Source organism: Corythoichthys intestinalis, chromosome 6 (assembly GCF_030265065.1).
Source record: "Corythoichthys intestinalis isolate RoL2023-P3 chromosome 6, ASM3026506v1, whole genome shotgun sequence".
Classification (NCBI taxonomy): Eukaryota; Metazoa; Chordata; class Actinopteri; order Syngnathiformes; family Syngnathidae; genus Corythoichthys; species Corythoichthys intestinalis.
The window spans coordinates 12,412,513-12,429,364 of NC_080400.1; the positions used below are offsets into that span (position 1 = coordinate 12,412,513).

At 39.6% G+C, this 16,852-nt stretch overlaps 1 protein-coding gene across 4 annotated transcripts in view; it reads left to right on the forward strand.

The window, feature by feature from the left end:
- The window catches only part of LOC130917173 (stromal interaction molecule 1-like), an 84,742-nt gene that overhangs the window by 56,837 nt on the left and 11,053 nt on the right, over positions 1-16,852 (forward strand). The window contains exons 11-13 of one of the 4 annotated variants that reach the window (XM_057838286.1): positions 4,384-4,613; positions 9,015-9,095; positions 15,704-16,085. In XM_057838286.1, the coding sequence (XP_057694269.1) occupies positions 4,384-4,613; positions 9,015-9,095; positions 15,704-16,085 (693 nt within the window). The remainder of the gene's footprint in view (positions 1-4,383; positions 4,614-9,014; positions 9,096-15,703; positions 16,086-16,852) is intronic. The other 3 variants (XM_057838288.1, XM_057838287.1, XM_057838289.1) reach the window with 3 other exon arrangements.

A 16,852-nucleotide genomic window follows, 5' to 3' on the forward strand; every position in this document is an offset into this window, starting at 1 on the left:
GAACTCATGGATACCATATTCCGATAAATAACTATTTGTACACCACATAGCACAGCAGTTTTGAACCATTTTTGTGATGTTTTGGTCAAACAAACCCCAACGCTACTCTCTCATCGTTAAAAAACAATGGCACCTGGCTCCGCCTTGACTGTCAATCACTTGTCGTGACGTCTCCGCCCCATTCGGCTGTTTCCGGAACACTTTCGGAAATGTTCATCATTTTCGATCTATTTTCGGTAATTGCTCATTAATGTGATTGATTTTTTTGTTAACTTTATCAATATTTGTTATCTTGGCACATAATGGTTCTATTGATGTCTCACACCCCCTTTGCCGCTACATACCCTTTAACAGGGAGCACCTGGATTCAGCCATGTGAAATGAAGCAGACTCGAAGGCAGTGTATCCACTCAGATCAATAAAACTAAATGCAAACACTTTCAAAATAAACCATTACAACGCCACTTAAACGAATACTCGAAGCAGCAAAATTTAATTCGAATCTTTTTTTTTAATGGAATACTCGAGTAAATCGATTAATCGTTGCAGCACTAATTAAAAGTCAGGTTATTAGCAATTGTTTCTACAAAATGGATAAGCCACTAGACTTTTGTCAGGGACTGTATGTTGACACCCTTTCGGTTCTGGATGGTGACGTCACGCAGCCTTGCAGTCTAAAAATAGCGTTCGTACGGTTAACTATTGCGTAACTTGCATATGAAAAGTCTGCTAGCTTTAATGCTATTAAATGCTAAATTTACATATTCCCACAAAAAGAGGAACTGTCAAAGCAGCTAAAGACATCCCCCAAAATCACTATAATATTATCCATCCAAATTGTATTTTACAAATTTCCTTCCATATTTCTTGACAAACCACTTCATCCTTAAAGAGCATACGACATGAGAGAAAAAGTCTTAAATAGCAAGATTATGTTAATTAGAATCATATTTTGAGACGATTCGACTATATACAACAATGTAGCAAAGCGCAGATGACGAGAAATTAGTCTTTTAATCTGCCGGTTAGCCACATCTATCTACCATTATAGGGCTCTAGCGTCCCCAACAGGTGGATCACGTCAGCAGGAGAATGGGCTCATCAGTTTTACTATTCAGCCCATTGAGGGGGAATTATTCAGAACGAGGAAAATGCGACGAAAATAGCCGCAAAATGTCATTGTTTCTGTCTCTCTACTCCAATATTTTTACAGGATATTATTTTTATCCAAGTATTTTTCCAAAATTGCTAAATAAATGGCATGGTCATGACAAATAACAGTCTTGTGCTAAATGGAATATGAAGTAATAAAAATGCACTTATTCAGGACGACATGGCAAAATTAGTCCATAATTGTCAAAACTGTCGACTTCACCTTTACTGTCGCACCTCCCGAACGATATTTTATGACACCTAAATCGGGCTTACGTCATTTCCCTTCCCCGCCTTCGGAGAATGCAAACAAACCAAGAGGCGTGACAGCTAGCCGACATGCTAACCCGAACCGAGTGATGTTTCAAAGTCTTCGAAGCGGAAAATCACACATAACTAGCCCGAAACTCCAAAAAGGCGCACACGCCTCTCCCTCATACAGCAAGATTTTTCTGCAGCCAATTGGCTGGCGTGATGCGAAAAATAAATGTATTAATCCGCCAAATCAGCTGAATCCTTAGTTCTTCTCATACAACAGTACGGCTGTATAGTGAAGAGGACTCCTTCTACCGTAGACGTATACATGGGCGATATGACGATATAAAACCGTCTAACGATCTTAAGTGCTGAAGGTACGTATTTTTTAGGACATCGTTATATCGCGGTTTATTAACTTTTATTTCAAACCCACTCACATCACTAGTCTCCCTTTCTCCCTTTTTACACTTCCTCGTCAGGCTCTCTAGTCTAGGCCAATCAATTGACTGGAAAGTGAGTGACGCTGCCCGGGAGCACACGCCCACTGTTACCACTTTCACAAAGGAGGTGTGCGTCATGGCGGAGGCAGCAGAGAGCGAGCTTAGCGAGGCAGAAGAGTTTACCACTAAGAAAAACTCCACATCGATTGTTTGGAACTGGTTTGGCTTCAAAGTGGACGATATAGATCAAAAAAACATAATTTGCAACATTTGCAAGGAACACATAAAGGCAAGTGACGGTAAGCCTGTCGCAATATGCAATAATTCCATTTATCGCGCGATATATAAAAATGAAGGCGGTAACTTTTCCGCTGCGATTTATCGGCAGACGTGCTGTTAAAAGTTCGTTACCAACTGCACAAAATGCATCTTCATTCCAGGTCCGGCAAAAACTAGCGCTGGAGCCAATTGTTCCCATTATATCCTATTCTTCAACGTATACCGGCCGCGTCAGTGCTCCGGAGTGACTGTGGACCATCTATGGCGCGCCGGTGTTGTTGATGTGTGGGCGCTCCCGTCAGGAGTGACATTTCACGCGGGGCGGCTATTTTTCGGCACAACGCTGGATGTTTACAACGAAGTCCGCCAAAACATTGTTACCGACTTGGCTGCTACGAATAACCTCACTTTGACAACGAACAACTGAATGAAATTAAGAGCGCTGTGCTTCAAACTCGTCCTGTATATGAAAGCCCTCATATGCTGGTGTTGTGTAGTAATGAGCAGACGTGACTTCAGCGGCGCCTGCTAACTTTTTTAATGCGCGGTTGCGCGCACTCACTAGATATCATGAAATGGCAAACTAGATGTGCTACTTCCCATGCCATTGGCTACGTGAGCCCAGAGTGATTATGGGACATGTAGTCCATATACTACATCGATGAATTCTAAACTGTCATTTGTCACATGAGGTTAAGAAGGCCAAATCAATCCATACCAGTGACTATAGATAATGTTGCAAATATTGTTAATTCAGTACGTGACACAAATGGATTCGGACCATAAATAGGATGTCTTGCTCATGTAGTAAACCTAGCTACTAAGAGAGCTGTAGCAATCAACGGTGTGCCCTGCCTCACTTTACAAACAGTAAAGATTGTTCTCAGCACTTTTATACAATTTTTTTTCATATCAGTAAGAAGTAAGCACATAAATATTATGCACTAAAATGCATGTTTATATGATGGCAATTTAATTTTTGCTTGTTAGCAAAAGAAAAAGAAAAAAAAACACAATTGTTATATATTTTTTTTACTAAGCATTAAATGTATTTAATCAGATCGAAAATCGTGTCCCTCGTATCAAAATTCGTACCGAACCATGACTTAACTGTATCATTGCATCCCTATGGAACACCATTGCAGAAGCTATGACGGGAAAAGTTTTCATTTTTCTAAATGCTGAAGTTGTTAAGTGCATTTTTTTTTTTTTTTTTTTTTAAACACATTTTATTTATTCTGTGTTTCTGTGCGGTATCAATATTGTTGTTTTTTACTTAAGAGGTATGGTCTATTGTTTTTAGTTGTGATTTCTTAAAAAGTATATTTGAATTTAAGAGTAAATATCGCGTTTAAATGGGAGTACTTCATCTATTAATATATACTGTATTTGCACTGTGTTATTGTAAATTGGTTTAAAAAATTGAGGGGGGGGGGGCGCAATATCATCGCATATCACAATAATTTATGAGAATAATTATCGCACACTAAAATTTGTTATCGCGACAGGCCTAAGTGACGGCAACACATCAAACTAATTCCACCATTTGAAACGAAAACATCCAAAGCAATATACTGAGAGCCAAACTGCCAAAGCTAAAAAGCCAACCTCCGCTACAGCGTTAAAGCAACAAAAACTTTCGGATGCTTTCCTAAAATGCACTCCCTATGAGAAAAGTGGTAAATGATGGAATGACATTACTGACGCAATAACCTTTCATCTGGCAAAAGATATGTGTCCTATTCAAACAGTTGATGGAGTTGGTTTCGCGAAAAGGATTAAGGTTTTAGATCCTCGCTACCAGCTGCCTAGTCGAAAATAGTGTTTTAAAAATATCGTGATAATATCGAAACCGTGATATTGTCTTGGGAATACCGTGATATATATTTTTTCCCATATCGCCCAACCCTACGTAGACGTCACAGCGCCCTCTTTCTCAACTCGAGACTGTTGCCGGAAGTCACTCATTTTCATGGCGCGGGATTAAAAAAACTAAATAAATATAGCAATCGCTTCCACACACATCCAAGTGGTCCATACCATTCAGGAGTATAAAATACCGCGTGTATTTTGAAATAAACATTTCGTGTCACATGCACTTTAAGTCTGTAATGAACGCTAGAATTACAGTAATTACTGTTGGAAGTTTTGTACTAATGCTTACTTTACTGACAAGTGTCACATTTAAATGACCCCTGTATGTGCTCGAATGGGACTTGGAACCTAACTGATTGTGTTCTTTCATCTCCCTCAGACAAGCACTAGGCGAGGTGACGGCCGCCCTGCGCGAGCGTCTCCACCGCTGGCAGCAGATCGAACTGCTCACCGGCTTCACAGTGGTCAACAACCCTGGCCTACCGTCGCTGGCGTCGGCCCTCAACCTGGACACCAGCTTCTTAGGGGGCCGCGCCACGCCGCAGCACTTTATTGTGTCGGACGACTTGGACGACCTGGACGAGGACATCTTGCCCGCCGTGCTGCAATGTAAGAGTTCGTCCGAGTCGCTGGGCTCTTCGGCGGGAAATAGCAAACGATCCCTTAAACACTCCAAGACCCTGCTGGGAAAGTCTAGACATCAGAACTCGTGAGGGTTCGGACCTTGCTATGGCCTCCATTTGGTGACGGAGTGGGATGGATGGGGGTGTGGTGGGTGCGGGGGTTTTCATTTGATATCTGTGCATTGGGCTTCATGTAAAAATCACAAAACTGCCATTTATCCCTCCTGAATGCATGTGTGGATTCTGTTCCAGATGATGACTGGGGATTTTTTTCTGTACAAAAAAATGCTGATTTACTAAAAATGTTTTGTGAAGTGTTTGTAGCGAATGTGTGTTCATTTTGCTGGGATTGATACTCACCAGACAACACAGTGGATTAGGGCAAAAGTTTGGAAACCGAGTATGCCCAAACTTTTTCCTGCCACTGTAAGCCTCACAATTGAGTGAGTGTGTTTCAGGTGGTGTGTTTGTTTGGAGTTTGCATGATCTTCCTGCGACCCACTGGCTTTTCTCTGTGTTTCATCCCTCATTCCAAATACATGCATGTTCCTAACCCTCTTGGACAGAATTTTTTGGTGCATCAGAGACATTGAGTGGGTTCAGTTAGCTTGCGTTTAGTGGCTTCAGAATTACACCTTCAAATCTGGTCGAGAATTAGTTCCTGCCCCAAATGGAAATATCTTTGCATCTATAATAATACCGTATTGGCCCGAATATAAGACGGCCCCGATTATAAGACGACCGCCTCTCAAGTAAGACTCAAGTTTGAAAAAACAATTTGAGCACCAAATTAATTTTTATACAGAAAATAGTTACAGTACATCTGAAACAAATGGTTATAACAATATATTTGAGAGAAAAAGCATGTTATTTTGCCTCATTCAAATCTTAATATCTGAACATTTGAATATGTTAACTAAAGTGCGATCACATTTGAAAATGAATGGCTTCTGGTTTTTGAAATGTAAATAAACCAACCTATTGTGATAAAACAACAAAATTGCAATGACTGCATTAACCATCAAAGTGAGGTCTAACTGTAACTGTAGTCTTGAAACAAATCTGAATAAGGAAAAACATTGCAATAAAATAATGCAAACTGATTAAACTAGTAGGTGAGATTTGTCATAACAGAACATTACTCCTCAAATTCAGCATTTGCTTCAATGATATCCAGTGTTGTTAATAATGGCGTTAAAATATAACGGCGTTATTTTCTTCAGTTGTGAGTAATCTAATTAATTTTCAAAACGTGATGCTACTATGCTAGGTGGCCCTAATACCTGACTGTAGTTTATTTGACATAAATATGTCGAATGTGCTGCACGTCTTTAAGTCACGGTGGCGGCGCCTTACCACAACAAAGAGCTTTTTACGTTGAAATTCTTGTGAATAAATACTTAAATCCCTGAATTCTTTATAGATATGGATGTAAAACAGTCTCGATTATTTGTTAAAAGAGCAAAGAACCAGGCAGTTAGTATTTATTTTACGTAAATATACGATGATCCCAATGCCGTAGCGGCTAAATTCCCCGATGGATTTTTTTTTTTTCACGTTTCAAAATGCAACGAAAAATACCTTGTGTCCTCGAACAAATCACTCTTGAGACAATCCTTCCTTTTTGTATGCGGTACAGCTTTCGTACTTTTATCCTAAATATGGCGTTGAATAGCTGCATGTGTCGCTGCGACCGACTGTGAATAACTGAAGCGGATTGTGGAATGGGCCCCCTGCTTGAAGGTGCTGCGCAGTGGCTGGCCGATTTGACCTGTCAATACTATTATGAAGTGTATGGTCTGACCCTTCACTTTAAGCTGCTACTACCGCGGCCTCACACCACGTAAGAAGATGGATGTGTTGATGGTACCTCCAGTATAGTAATGGCATTGCATCAGGAATTAATCGTGGCTTTGGACTTTTCCCCCCACATTTTACATTGCAGCCTTTCTCCAAAATGGACTACAGCCATCCCTGCCAATTGTTTGTTTTTGCATCCAATCGTTTACAATATGCAGTCAAAATTCTTTCGATAGCGATCCAAAATGCCACAAGTTACGGAGAGTTTGAACTTAATTTGTATTATACATTATTATTTATAAACAGAAAAACAAGTTTCTGCTGTGAATTGGAATGAGTTTAGCACAAGTAGACGTCCAATCCATTTGAACTGGGAGGGTGGCAGCGAATTCGTTCATTCGCTGCCATCCCTCCCACTTCAAACGGACTGAACGTCTATGGCCGTCAGTGGCAGCTAATGCCAGGCAATGAGGTCATTTTGGGCCATTTAAGGTCATATACAGTAGCTGTTGATTTTCAGTTACTTCCTGTTGATTTTGAGGTATTTTATGGGTCACTTCCTGTTTATTTTGAGTTACAGAACAGGACGTGACCTGGGAATCACCCAAATGAATAGGCAGTGACTCAAACTCAACAGGAAATGACCTGTAAATGCCCTAAAATGAACAGCAAGTGACCTGTAAATGCCCCGAAAATCTGACTGAATGACTGTGAATGCCCTGGTTTCGAATGAACGAACGTTCCCAGTCTAAATGGATTGGGCGTCGAGGACCGTCAATGCAGCCTTACCTAAGACACCATCATGGTGGAAGATTTTGGTAGCAACTTAATGGTTCCTTTTTTTTTTTTTTTAAAACATTGACACGTTTTAGAAACAATATATCGATTCTTGACAGGAGCATATCAATAACCTTTTGGGATACAAAGTATCACGATATACAGTTGTGGTCAAAAGTTTACATACACTTGTGAAGAACATAATGTCATTGCTCTCTTGAGTTGCCAGTTATTTCTCCAACTCTGATTTTTCTCCGATAGAGTGATTGGAACAGATACTTCTTTGTCACAAAAACCATTCATGAAGTTTGGTTCTTTATGACTTTATTATGGGTTAACAGAAAAAGTGATCAAATCTGCTGGGTCAAAAATATACATACATGGATCTGAAAAAGCGAATCATTGACTTGAACAAGTCAGGAAAGTCACTTGGAGTCATTTCAAAGCAGCTGCAGGTCCCAAGAGCAACAGTGCAAACAATTGTTTGTAAGTATAAAGTGCATGGCACTGTTTTGTCACTTCCACGATCAGGAAGAAAACGCAAGCTATCACCTGCTGCTGAGAGAAAATTGGTCAGGAGGGTGAAGATTCAACCGAGAATCACCAAAAAGCAGATCTGCCAAGAATTAGAAGCTGCTGGAACACAGGTGTCAGTGTCCACAGTCAAGCGTGTTTTGCATCTCCATGGACTGAGAGGCTGCCGCGCAAGAAGGAAGCCCTTGCTCCAAAAGCGGCACCTTAAGGCTCGACTGAAGTTTGCTGCTGATCACATGGACAAAGATAAGACCTTCTGGAGGAAAGTTCTGTGGTCAGACGAAACAAAAACCGAGCTGTTTGGCCACAATGCACAGCAATATGTTTGGAGGAGAAAAGGTGAGGCCTTTAACCCCAAGTACACCATGCCTACCGTCAAGCACGGTGGTGGTAGTATTATGCTGTGGGGCTGTTTTGCTGCCAATGGAACTGGTGCTTTACAGAGAGTAAATGGGATAATGAAGGAGGAGGATTACCTTCAAATTCTTCAAGATAACCTAACGTCATCAGCCCGAAGATTGGGTCTTGGGCACAGTTGGGTGTTCCAACAGGACAATGACCCCAAACACACATAAAAAATGGTAATGGAATGGCTAAATCAGGCTAGAATTAAGGTTTTCGAATGGCCTTCCCAAAGTCCTGACTTAAACCCCATTGAGAACTTGTGGACAATGCTGAAGAAACAAGTCCATGTCAGAAAGCCATCAAATTTAACTGAAATGCACCAATTCTGTCAAGAGGAGTGGTCAAAGATTCAACCAGAAGCTTACCAGAAGCTTATGGATGGCTACCAAAAGCGCCTAATTGAAGTGAAAATGGCCAAGGGACATGTTACCAAATATTAGCGCTGCTGTATGTATATTTTTGACCCAGCAGATTTGATCACTTTTTTCTGTTCACCCATAATAAAGTCATAAAAGAACCAAACTTCATGAATGTTTTTTGTGACAAAGAAGTATCTGTTCCAATCACTCTATCAGAGAAAAATCAGAGGTGTAGAAATAACTGGAAACTCAAGAGAGCCATGTTCTTCACAAGTGTATGTAAACTTTTGACCACAACTGTATCACCATTGCGGTATTTTGTCACACCCCTATTTAACACCATTTTAGTTCTGCTTCAAACTCGTTCGTAGTGATCACGCAGAGGATTTGACTTCAAGCGTAAGTCTTCTCATCAGCATTAATTGCACTTCCTATCTCACTCCCTTCTCTTCACATCCGCAACACCGGCACTCTCTTCACGTTTCTTCGCCGTCTCGCGCTGTCAACTACAGATGGCAAACGGCTGTTGGAGCGACGAGCCAGTGACCTGTGGTCCGGCGGCTCGGATTGTCAACCCGTATGGAAAAATCTCGGTTGGCCATTTCTTGATTAACCCCAAAACTTAAGTAGTGTGCTGTCCTCAATGAAAGCCACCCCAACCTGACAAATCATCACCTTATTATTTTTTTTAACCACATCTCTATAATAGACACCCAAATCACTCTGCTTTTAATCTTGTCAGCACTTGGCACCCCGCAACCCTTTGCTTCTGATATCAAGTTCATTTTGCCTGTAAAAGACTCTTTTTACCACCTTTATTCCCCTCCCATCTGTGTTAACTGATTGGTCAGCTCAAGAAAAGGACTGCATTCAATGAAAATTTGGACCAGCTATAATTGTGTGTAAATCACTATTTGTGTTAATAGATAGTTCCACGATGAATTGACTAATATCAAATTAATTGACAAATATTTTGACAGCTCTTATCTAAATGTACAGTGGGGCAAATAGGTATTTAATTAAACACTAATTGTGCAAGTTCTCTCACTTGAAAATATTAGAGAGGCCTGTAATTGTCAACATGGTTAAACCTCAACCATGAGAGATAGAATGTGGGGAAAAAAGAAAACCAGAAAATCACAGTTTCATTAAAAAAAAAAAATTTTAGGGCTGCAGCAATCGATTATTTTAGCAATCGATTAATCGATGAACTAGTTTGTCGAATAATCGAGTAATCGGATAAGTAACATGAAAAATTAAAATGCTGAGCCTCAAACAGTAAAAAAACAAAAACCAACTAAATAAGGATCAATGTACAACAAAAGAATAATTTGCTAACTTACATAGCAAAAGTCCGCTAGCTTAAATGCTATAAAACGTTAACTTTTTTTTTTAAAAATAATGCTCTTAACAAATTGTTCACACTCATATTCCCACAAAAAAACGGCTAAGTATACCCATAAACTACGGTAAATCACGAATGCATTAAAAAAAAACATTAGCGCAAACAAAAAGTTAGCTTATGTTGGTCTTAACATGGAGCAGCTGGATTCAGCCATGTGAAATGATGCAGACTAAAGGGCAGTGTATCCACTCAACTCAATAAAACTGATTGCGAACACTTTCAAAATAAACCATGACAACGCCACAATAATTAAACGAATACTCGAAGCAGCAAAATTTAATTTGAATCTTTTTTTTTTTCTAATCGAATACTCGAGTTAATAGATTAATCGTTGCAGCACTAATTTAATTGCAAATCGTGGTGGAAAATAAGTATTTGGTCAATACCAAAAGTTCATCTCAATACTTTGCTATGTACCCTTTGTTGGCAATAACGGAGGCCAAACGTTTTCTGTAACTCTTTACAAGCTTTTCAGACACTGTTGTTGGTACTTTGGCCCATTCCTCCATGCAGATCTCCTCTAGAGCAGTGATTGTTTTGGGGCTATAGATGGGCAACACGGACTTTCAACTCCCTCCACAGATTTTCTATGGGGTTGAGATCTGGAGACTGGCTAGGCCACTCCAGGACCTTGAAATGCTTCATACGAAGCCACTCCTTTGTTGCCCTGGCTGTGGTTTTGGGATCATTGTCATGCTGAAAGACCCAGCCACGTCTCATCTTCAATGCACTTCCTGATGGAATGAGATTTTCACTCAAAATCTCTCGATACATGGCCCCATTCATTCTTTCCTTTGCACAGATCAGTCGTCCTGGTCCCTTTGCAGAAAAACAGCCCCAAAGCATGATGTTTCCACCCCCATGCTTGACAGTGGGTATGGTGTTCTTCGGATGCAATTCAGTATTCTTTCTCCTCCAAACACGAGAACCTGTGTTTCCACCAAAAAGTTCTATTTTGGTTACATCTGACCATCACACATTCTCCCAGTCCTCTTCTGGATCATCCAAATGCTCTCTAGCGAACTGCAGACTGGCCTGGACGTGTACTGGCTTCAGCAGGGGGACACGTCTGGCAGTGCAGGATTTGAGTCCCTGGCGGCGCATTGTGTTACTGATAGTAGCTTTTGTTACTGTGGTCCCAGCTCTCTGTAGGTCATTCACTAGTTCCTGGGATCTTTGCTCACCGTTCTTGTTATCATTTTGAACCCACGGGGTGAGATCTTGCATGGAGCTCCAGATCGAGGGAGATTATCAGTGGTCTTGTATGTCTTCCATTTCTTAATAATTGCTCCTACAATTGATATCTTTACACCAAGTGTTTTACCTATTGCAGATTCAGTCTTCCTAGCCTGGTGCAGGTCTACAATTTTGTCTCTGGTGTCCTTCGACAGCTCTTTGGTCTTGGCCATAGTGGAGTTTGGAGTGTGACTGACTGAGCTTGTGGACAGTTGTCTTTTATACAGATAATGACTTAAAACAGGTGCCATTTATACAGGTAACGAGTGGAGCCTCGTTAGACCTCGTTAGAAGTTAGACCTCTTTGACAGCCAGAAATCTTGCTAGTTTGTAGGTGAACAAATACTTATTTTCCACTCCTATTTGGAAATAAATTCTTTAAAAATCAATGTGATTTTCTGTTTTTTTTTTTCTTCACATTCTGTCTATCATGGTTGAGGTTTACCCATGTTGACAATTACAGGCCTCTCTAATCTTTTGAAGTAGGATAACTTGCGCAATTGGTGGTTGACTAAATACTTATTTGCCCCACTGTATATGATTAATCAGCTTTGTGACCAAAAAAAAATTAATAACCGGGCTCCGAGGATCAATGCGTTTACATCTCATGAATAAACTTACCAAATGTAATTGTGATCCGTACACGAATAACAGAGGAGTATCAAATTGAATTCTGCAAATAATTAATCAGCCCAGAGACAAATAAAGAAAACCCATCCGTGAGAAATGATGCCTAAACATCCCTAGAGAGTAAAGCTACCAAATTTCTTTCTGAATCATTAACAGAAAAGGACTTTTAGTTTGTGTCCTCCCAAGAAAAACAACAAAGCATGCAAGTTTTTCAGACCTCCCTCTGGGCAGTCTAAAAATTTGAAAGTGAACACTGGCACTTTTATATCCCCAATTGGACTGTATAAGCTGCTCTGTCACACTCTCACAGCATTACATTCAAAAGGTGGAAAGTGATGTCTTTCACAGGCTGAAATCATTGTGTTGTTTTTTTATCATGTGAAGGTTATCTACAGTGAACCCTAGAAAATGTGTGGGCTGGTTTTTGGGATAGAGAACTTAAACTCACATAGTACACAATTAATTATTATTATCTCATTTGCTGCAGATCAGTTTGTTTTGGCGCCATCCTGTGGTATTTTGATGCCCAGCATGTTGAATGAGGGCCTGAGACTTTTTTTTTCTTGTACATTTGCAACGAGAAATCTTTTTGGGTGGGCAACAGTTAATTATTGATTTATCATCTTGGTCTACGATTGTCCACAACCATTCACGATTTTGGGGCGTTCACTGTAGTAGCACCTGACACTTGATTCTCATGTTTCCACATTGAAAGAGGAAAGATGCCACAAACATTGGGATTTTATGGATGAAGTCAATTATTTTTATTAGGGTTGCACGATATCCATTTTTTGAGACCGATAATGATATCGATAACTTCCTGCTTCTTAACTCATTCACTCCCAGCCATTTTTGTCCCTTCGCTCCAGGCCGTTTTTCTAGATTTTGACTGATTTTGCAAGGCCCACAGAAAATTCAGTTCTATTGCTATATAAACATGGAACCCGCCAAAAGAAAGATTAGACTCTCTTCTTTTAGCATAAAAAAAGTAAGTTCATATCTTTTTCCATTCTTTAGAAATCAGCATTAGAAAATAGCTTAGTTTGAGCAATTTTCCATTTTCTGATGAAAAAACGAAGAAAAGGAGCTTTTTGTAAACGCATACATTTCAAACATAACTATGACTTAATTACAGCTATTTTTTGCATTAGTTACATCCTAAACATCTGAATGTTTTTCTTTTACAAAATATCATAGTGAACAAGACAAATAGAGCTTTTGCTATCAAAGTAACAATTTGTTTACACATGACTACTGAGAGATGACGCCTGTTGTCTCCAAGATGACGCCGTTGTCGCCGCGTCTGTCGTGTAAACTTTTCCCTCATCCTTTTTTGTCTCACAAAGATGGATTATTTTTTAATCTCTGCGGTGTCTGCTTGGCAAGCCCGCTGCACGGTGGTCTCAGTCGTTTTGCTCCGTCGTCCAGCGCCTGGCATTCCAGGCGTCCTCTCGGTTGTTTTGTTCGGTCGTCCGCCGCCTGGCATACTGCCGCCAGGGCTCCGACCGTGCTGTCTGGCCTTTCATTGCTGTTGAATCGGGATGCGGGTCTTTACAAAATGCGCTACTGCCCTCCAGTGGCCAGTATTATTGCTTTAAAATGGGTTTGGAGCCTTGTTTTTAGTTTCTCAGATAGATCACAAGCTATAGATTCTTCTTGTAAAAAAAAAAAAACGCAAAAGATGTATAAATACGTTTTTGGGACAATAAAGCATTCAAAAATAAAAAATAGAAAAATATATAAAACTAGGGCTGTCAAAATTATTGCGTTAACGGGCGGTAATTAATTTTTTAAATTAATCACGTTAAAATATTTGACGCAATTAACACACATGCCCCGCTCAGACAGATTTAAATGACAGTACAATGAAATGCCCACTTGTTAATTGTGTTTTATGGAGTTTTGCCGCCCTCTGCTGGCGCTTGGGTGCGACTAATTTTATAGGCTTCAGCACCCATGAGCATTGTGTAAGTAATTATTGACATCAACAATGGCGGGCTACTGTTTTATTTTTTGATTGAACATTTTACAAATTTTATAAAAATGAAAACATTAAGAGGGGTTTTATTATAAAATTTCTATAACTTGTACTAACATTTATCTTTTAAGAACTACAAGTCTTTCTATCCATGGATCGCTTTAACAAAATGTTAATAATGTTAATGCCATCTTGTTGATTTATTGTTATAATAAACAAATACAGTCCTTATGTACCGTATGTTGAATGCATATATCCATCTGGTGTCTTATCTTTCCATTCCAACAATAATTTTACAGAAAAATATGGCATATATTATGGATGGTTTGAATTGCGATTAATTACAATTAATTTTTAAGCTGTAATTAACTCGATTAAACATTTTAATCGTTTGACAGCCCTAATTTATACATTTCTGGGAGCAAATGAGTTAAGGCCAATACCGATACGATAACCGATAATATACTAGTATATATAATTTTTCATTGTATATTCACCTAAGTTTTTGACCACCTGTAGGTCAAAATTACTCGTGGTTGATTCAGCATAGATTTTCCTTTGACCGAACCAGAATTTTCCTGATGACATGAACATTATTATGATGAAAAAAAAAACAAAGACAAGAACAGTTTTGACTTCAAATAAAGTGCCCATATTATTTTTTTCAAATAAATCTAATTTGAGTCAATCACAATCAGTCAATATCATTGACGAGGTGTTCTCCTGAACAATGAGCACTAATCTAAAACAAACATAAACCCAACAGGTATTCTGCTTTGTCAGCAGATAAAACATTTGGTGCAACAGGAGAGGAAACTTTTGTCGTCTTGGTCTATGAAACAACTTTCTTAACCTGGCAATTACAGAACAGCAAGCCTATCAATAACCAAAAGGCCTCTCAAGAATTTGTAAACATAACACTGTAAAATGCAAACATTTGCTAATTGCCATAGTAAGGTTTATAACTCAGTGAAGGAAAAATATGGTCTATAGAACAGTAACAAAACTTTGCATACTGGCAAAACAGGAGTGGAAACAAACGCACATATCCCAATCTGACACCGTGCCAAAAATATTATTAATAGGCCCGATAACATATATTGTTATCGGATTTATTGGGATGACGTTATAATTCCTATAATCGGACCGATAATTATCGTGCACCTCAAATTTTTTATTAGGGCTGCCAAACGATTAAAATTTTTAATCGAGTTAATTACAGCTTAAAAATTAATTAATCGTAATTAATCGCAATTCAAACCATCTATAAAATTTGCCATATTTTTCTGTAAATTATTGTTGGAATGGAAAGATAAGACACAAGACGGATATATACAGTCATCATACGGTACATAAGTACTGTATTTGTTTATTATAACAATAAATCAACAAGATGGCATTAACATTATTAACATTGTCTTAAAGCGATCCAAGGAGAGAAAGACTTGTACTAACATTTATCTTTTAAGAACTAAAGTTATAGAAATTTTATATTAAAACCCCTCTAAATGTTATCGTTTTATTCAAATTTGTGAAATTTTCAATCAAAAAATAAAGCAGTAGCTCGCCATTGTTGATGTCAAGAATTACACCATGCTCACTCATTGTGCTGAAAGCCATAAAATCATTTGGACACAAGCGCCAGCAGAGGGTGCCAAACACGGAAAACAAGTAACCAGCGGACATTACACTGCTGTCATTTTAATCTGTTTGAGCGGGGCATGTGCGTTATTTGCGTCAAATATTTTAACGTGATTAATTAAATAAAATTAATTACCGCCTGTTAACGCGATAATTTTGACAGCCCTAATTTTTATTCATTCTCATTACCATTTTCTTGTTTGTCATTTTAAGGGAAAATTAATGAATCCCAATGTTTTTGGTCTTTTTTTTCACTGATGGTGGATGATTAGGTCCGAGTCGTGGCTAACTTTGTGGCTTTGTGCCCACAGCTCCCAGCATGATGTCCCTGCGCCAACGCCACATTGATCCGCACCTGGCTTTGAGCTCGCAGAGGTTGGTAGAGGGTTCCCAGCTGGAGGGTCAGCAGGGGGAGGGATCTTCGCATTCAGGTCCACGGCCTAGGACGGCTTTCCGAGAGTCCCGCAGCCAGTCTTTCGGGCACCTCGAGAATTTGTGTCTGCCCCCGCTGTCTTCTGCTGTTTCCCATCCCGCCATCATCTGTAGCTCGGGCGCCAATCTGCATTCCTCTTCTTCTGTTGGCCCTCATTCCTCCCACGTTTATCACCCATCCTTTCAGCCTTTGGACCCAATTCCAGACCTCACCTTCTCCGATGTCTCCGAAGCACAATCGGCGCGTAGAGACAGCTTTGGGTATATATTTGCGAGTGCATGCGTGTGTGACTCCTAACCACCTGCAGTGACAAATTGGATGCAGTGGAATCTATAATGTGCAAAGTTGTAAAGATTCCAGTGGCGATAAACCCTGGATTTGGAGTGTTCACAAATCCCAAATTGAGTGAGAAACAAAGTATACTCTATAGGGGGAAGGGCAGTCACAGCTAAAATTATTTAAAGTGCCTGTGACACGAAAAAGCATGTTTATTTCATAATACACGCGGTATTTTATGCCCCTGAATGATATGGGCCGCTTGGATGTGTGTGGAAGCGATCGCTATTTTTATTTAGTTTTTTGAATCCCGGGCCATGAAAATGAGTGACTTCCGGCTTCGGTCTTGCATTGAGGAGGAGGGCGCTGTGACGTGTACGGTAGAAGACCTTCTCTTCACGCTACAGTGTACTGTTGTGTATGAGGACGAAGGATTCAGCTGATTTTGCGGATTAATACGTTTATTTTTCGCATCACGCCAGCCAAACGGCTGCAGAAAAATCATTCTGTATGAGGGAGAGGCGTATGCACCTTTTTGGAGTTTCAAAAGGTTCCCATTCACCGTGGATATTTACTGTGGGACCATTGGACTTACGCGGAAGTGAGTAAACATCTTGTTTTGTATTATGTCAAATACGAATACAGCGATTACAAAGTAAACACTACAAACTTTCTTTAAATGAAGGACTACTTACGTTTGATCATTGATAGGCATGTAAAAAGCTCTCCTAATGCTCATTAGCAGTAGCAC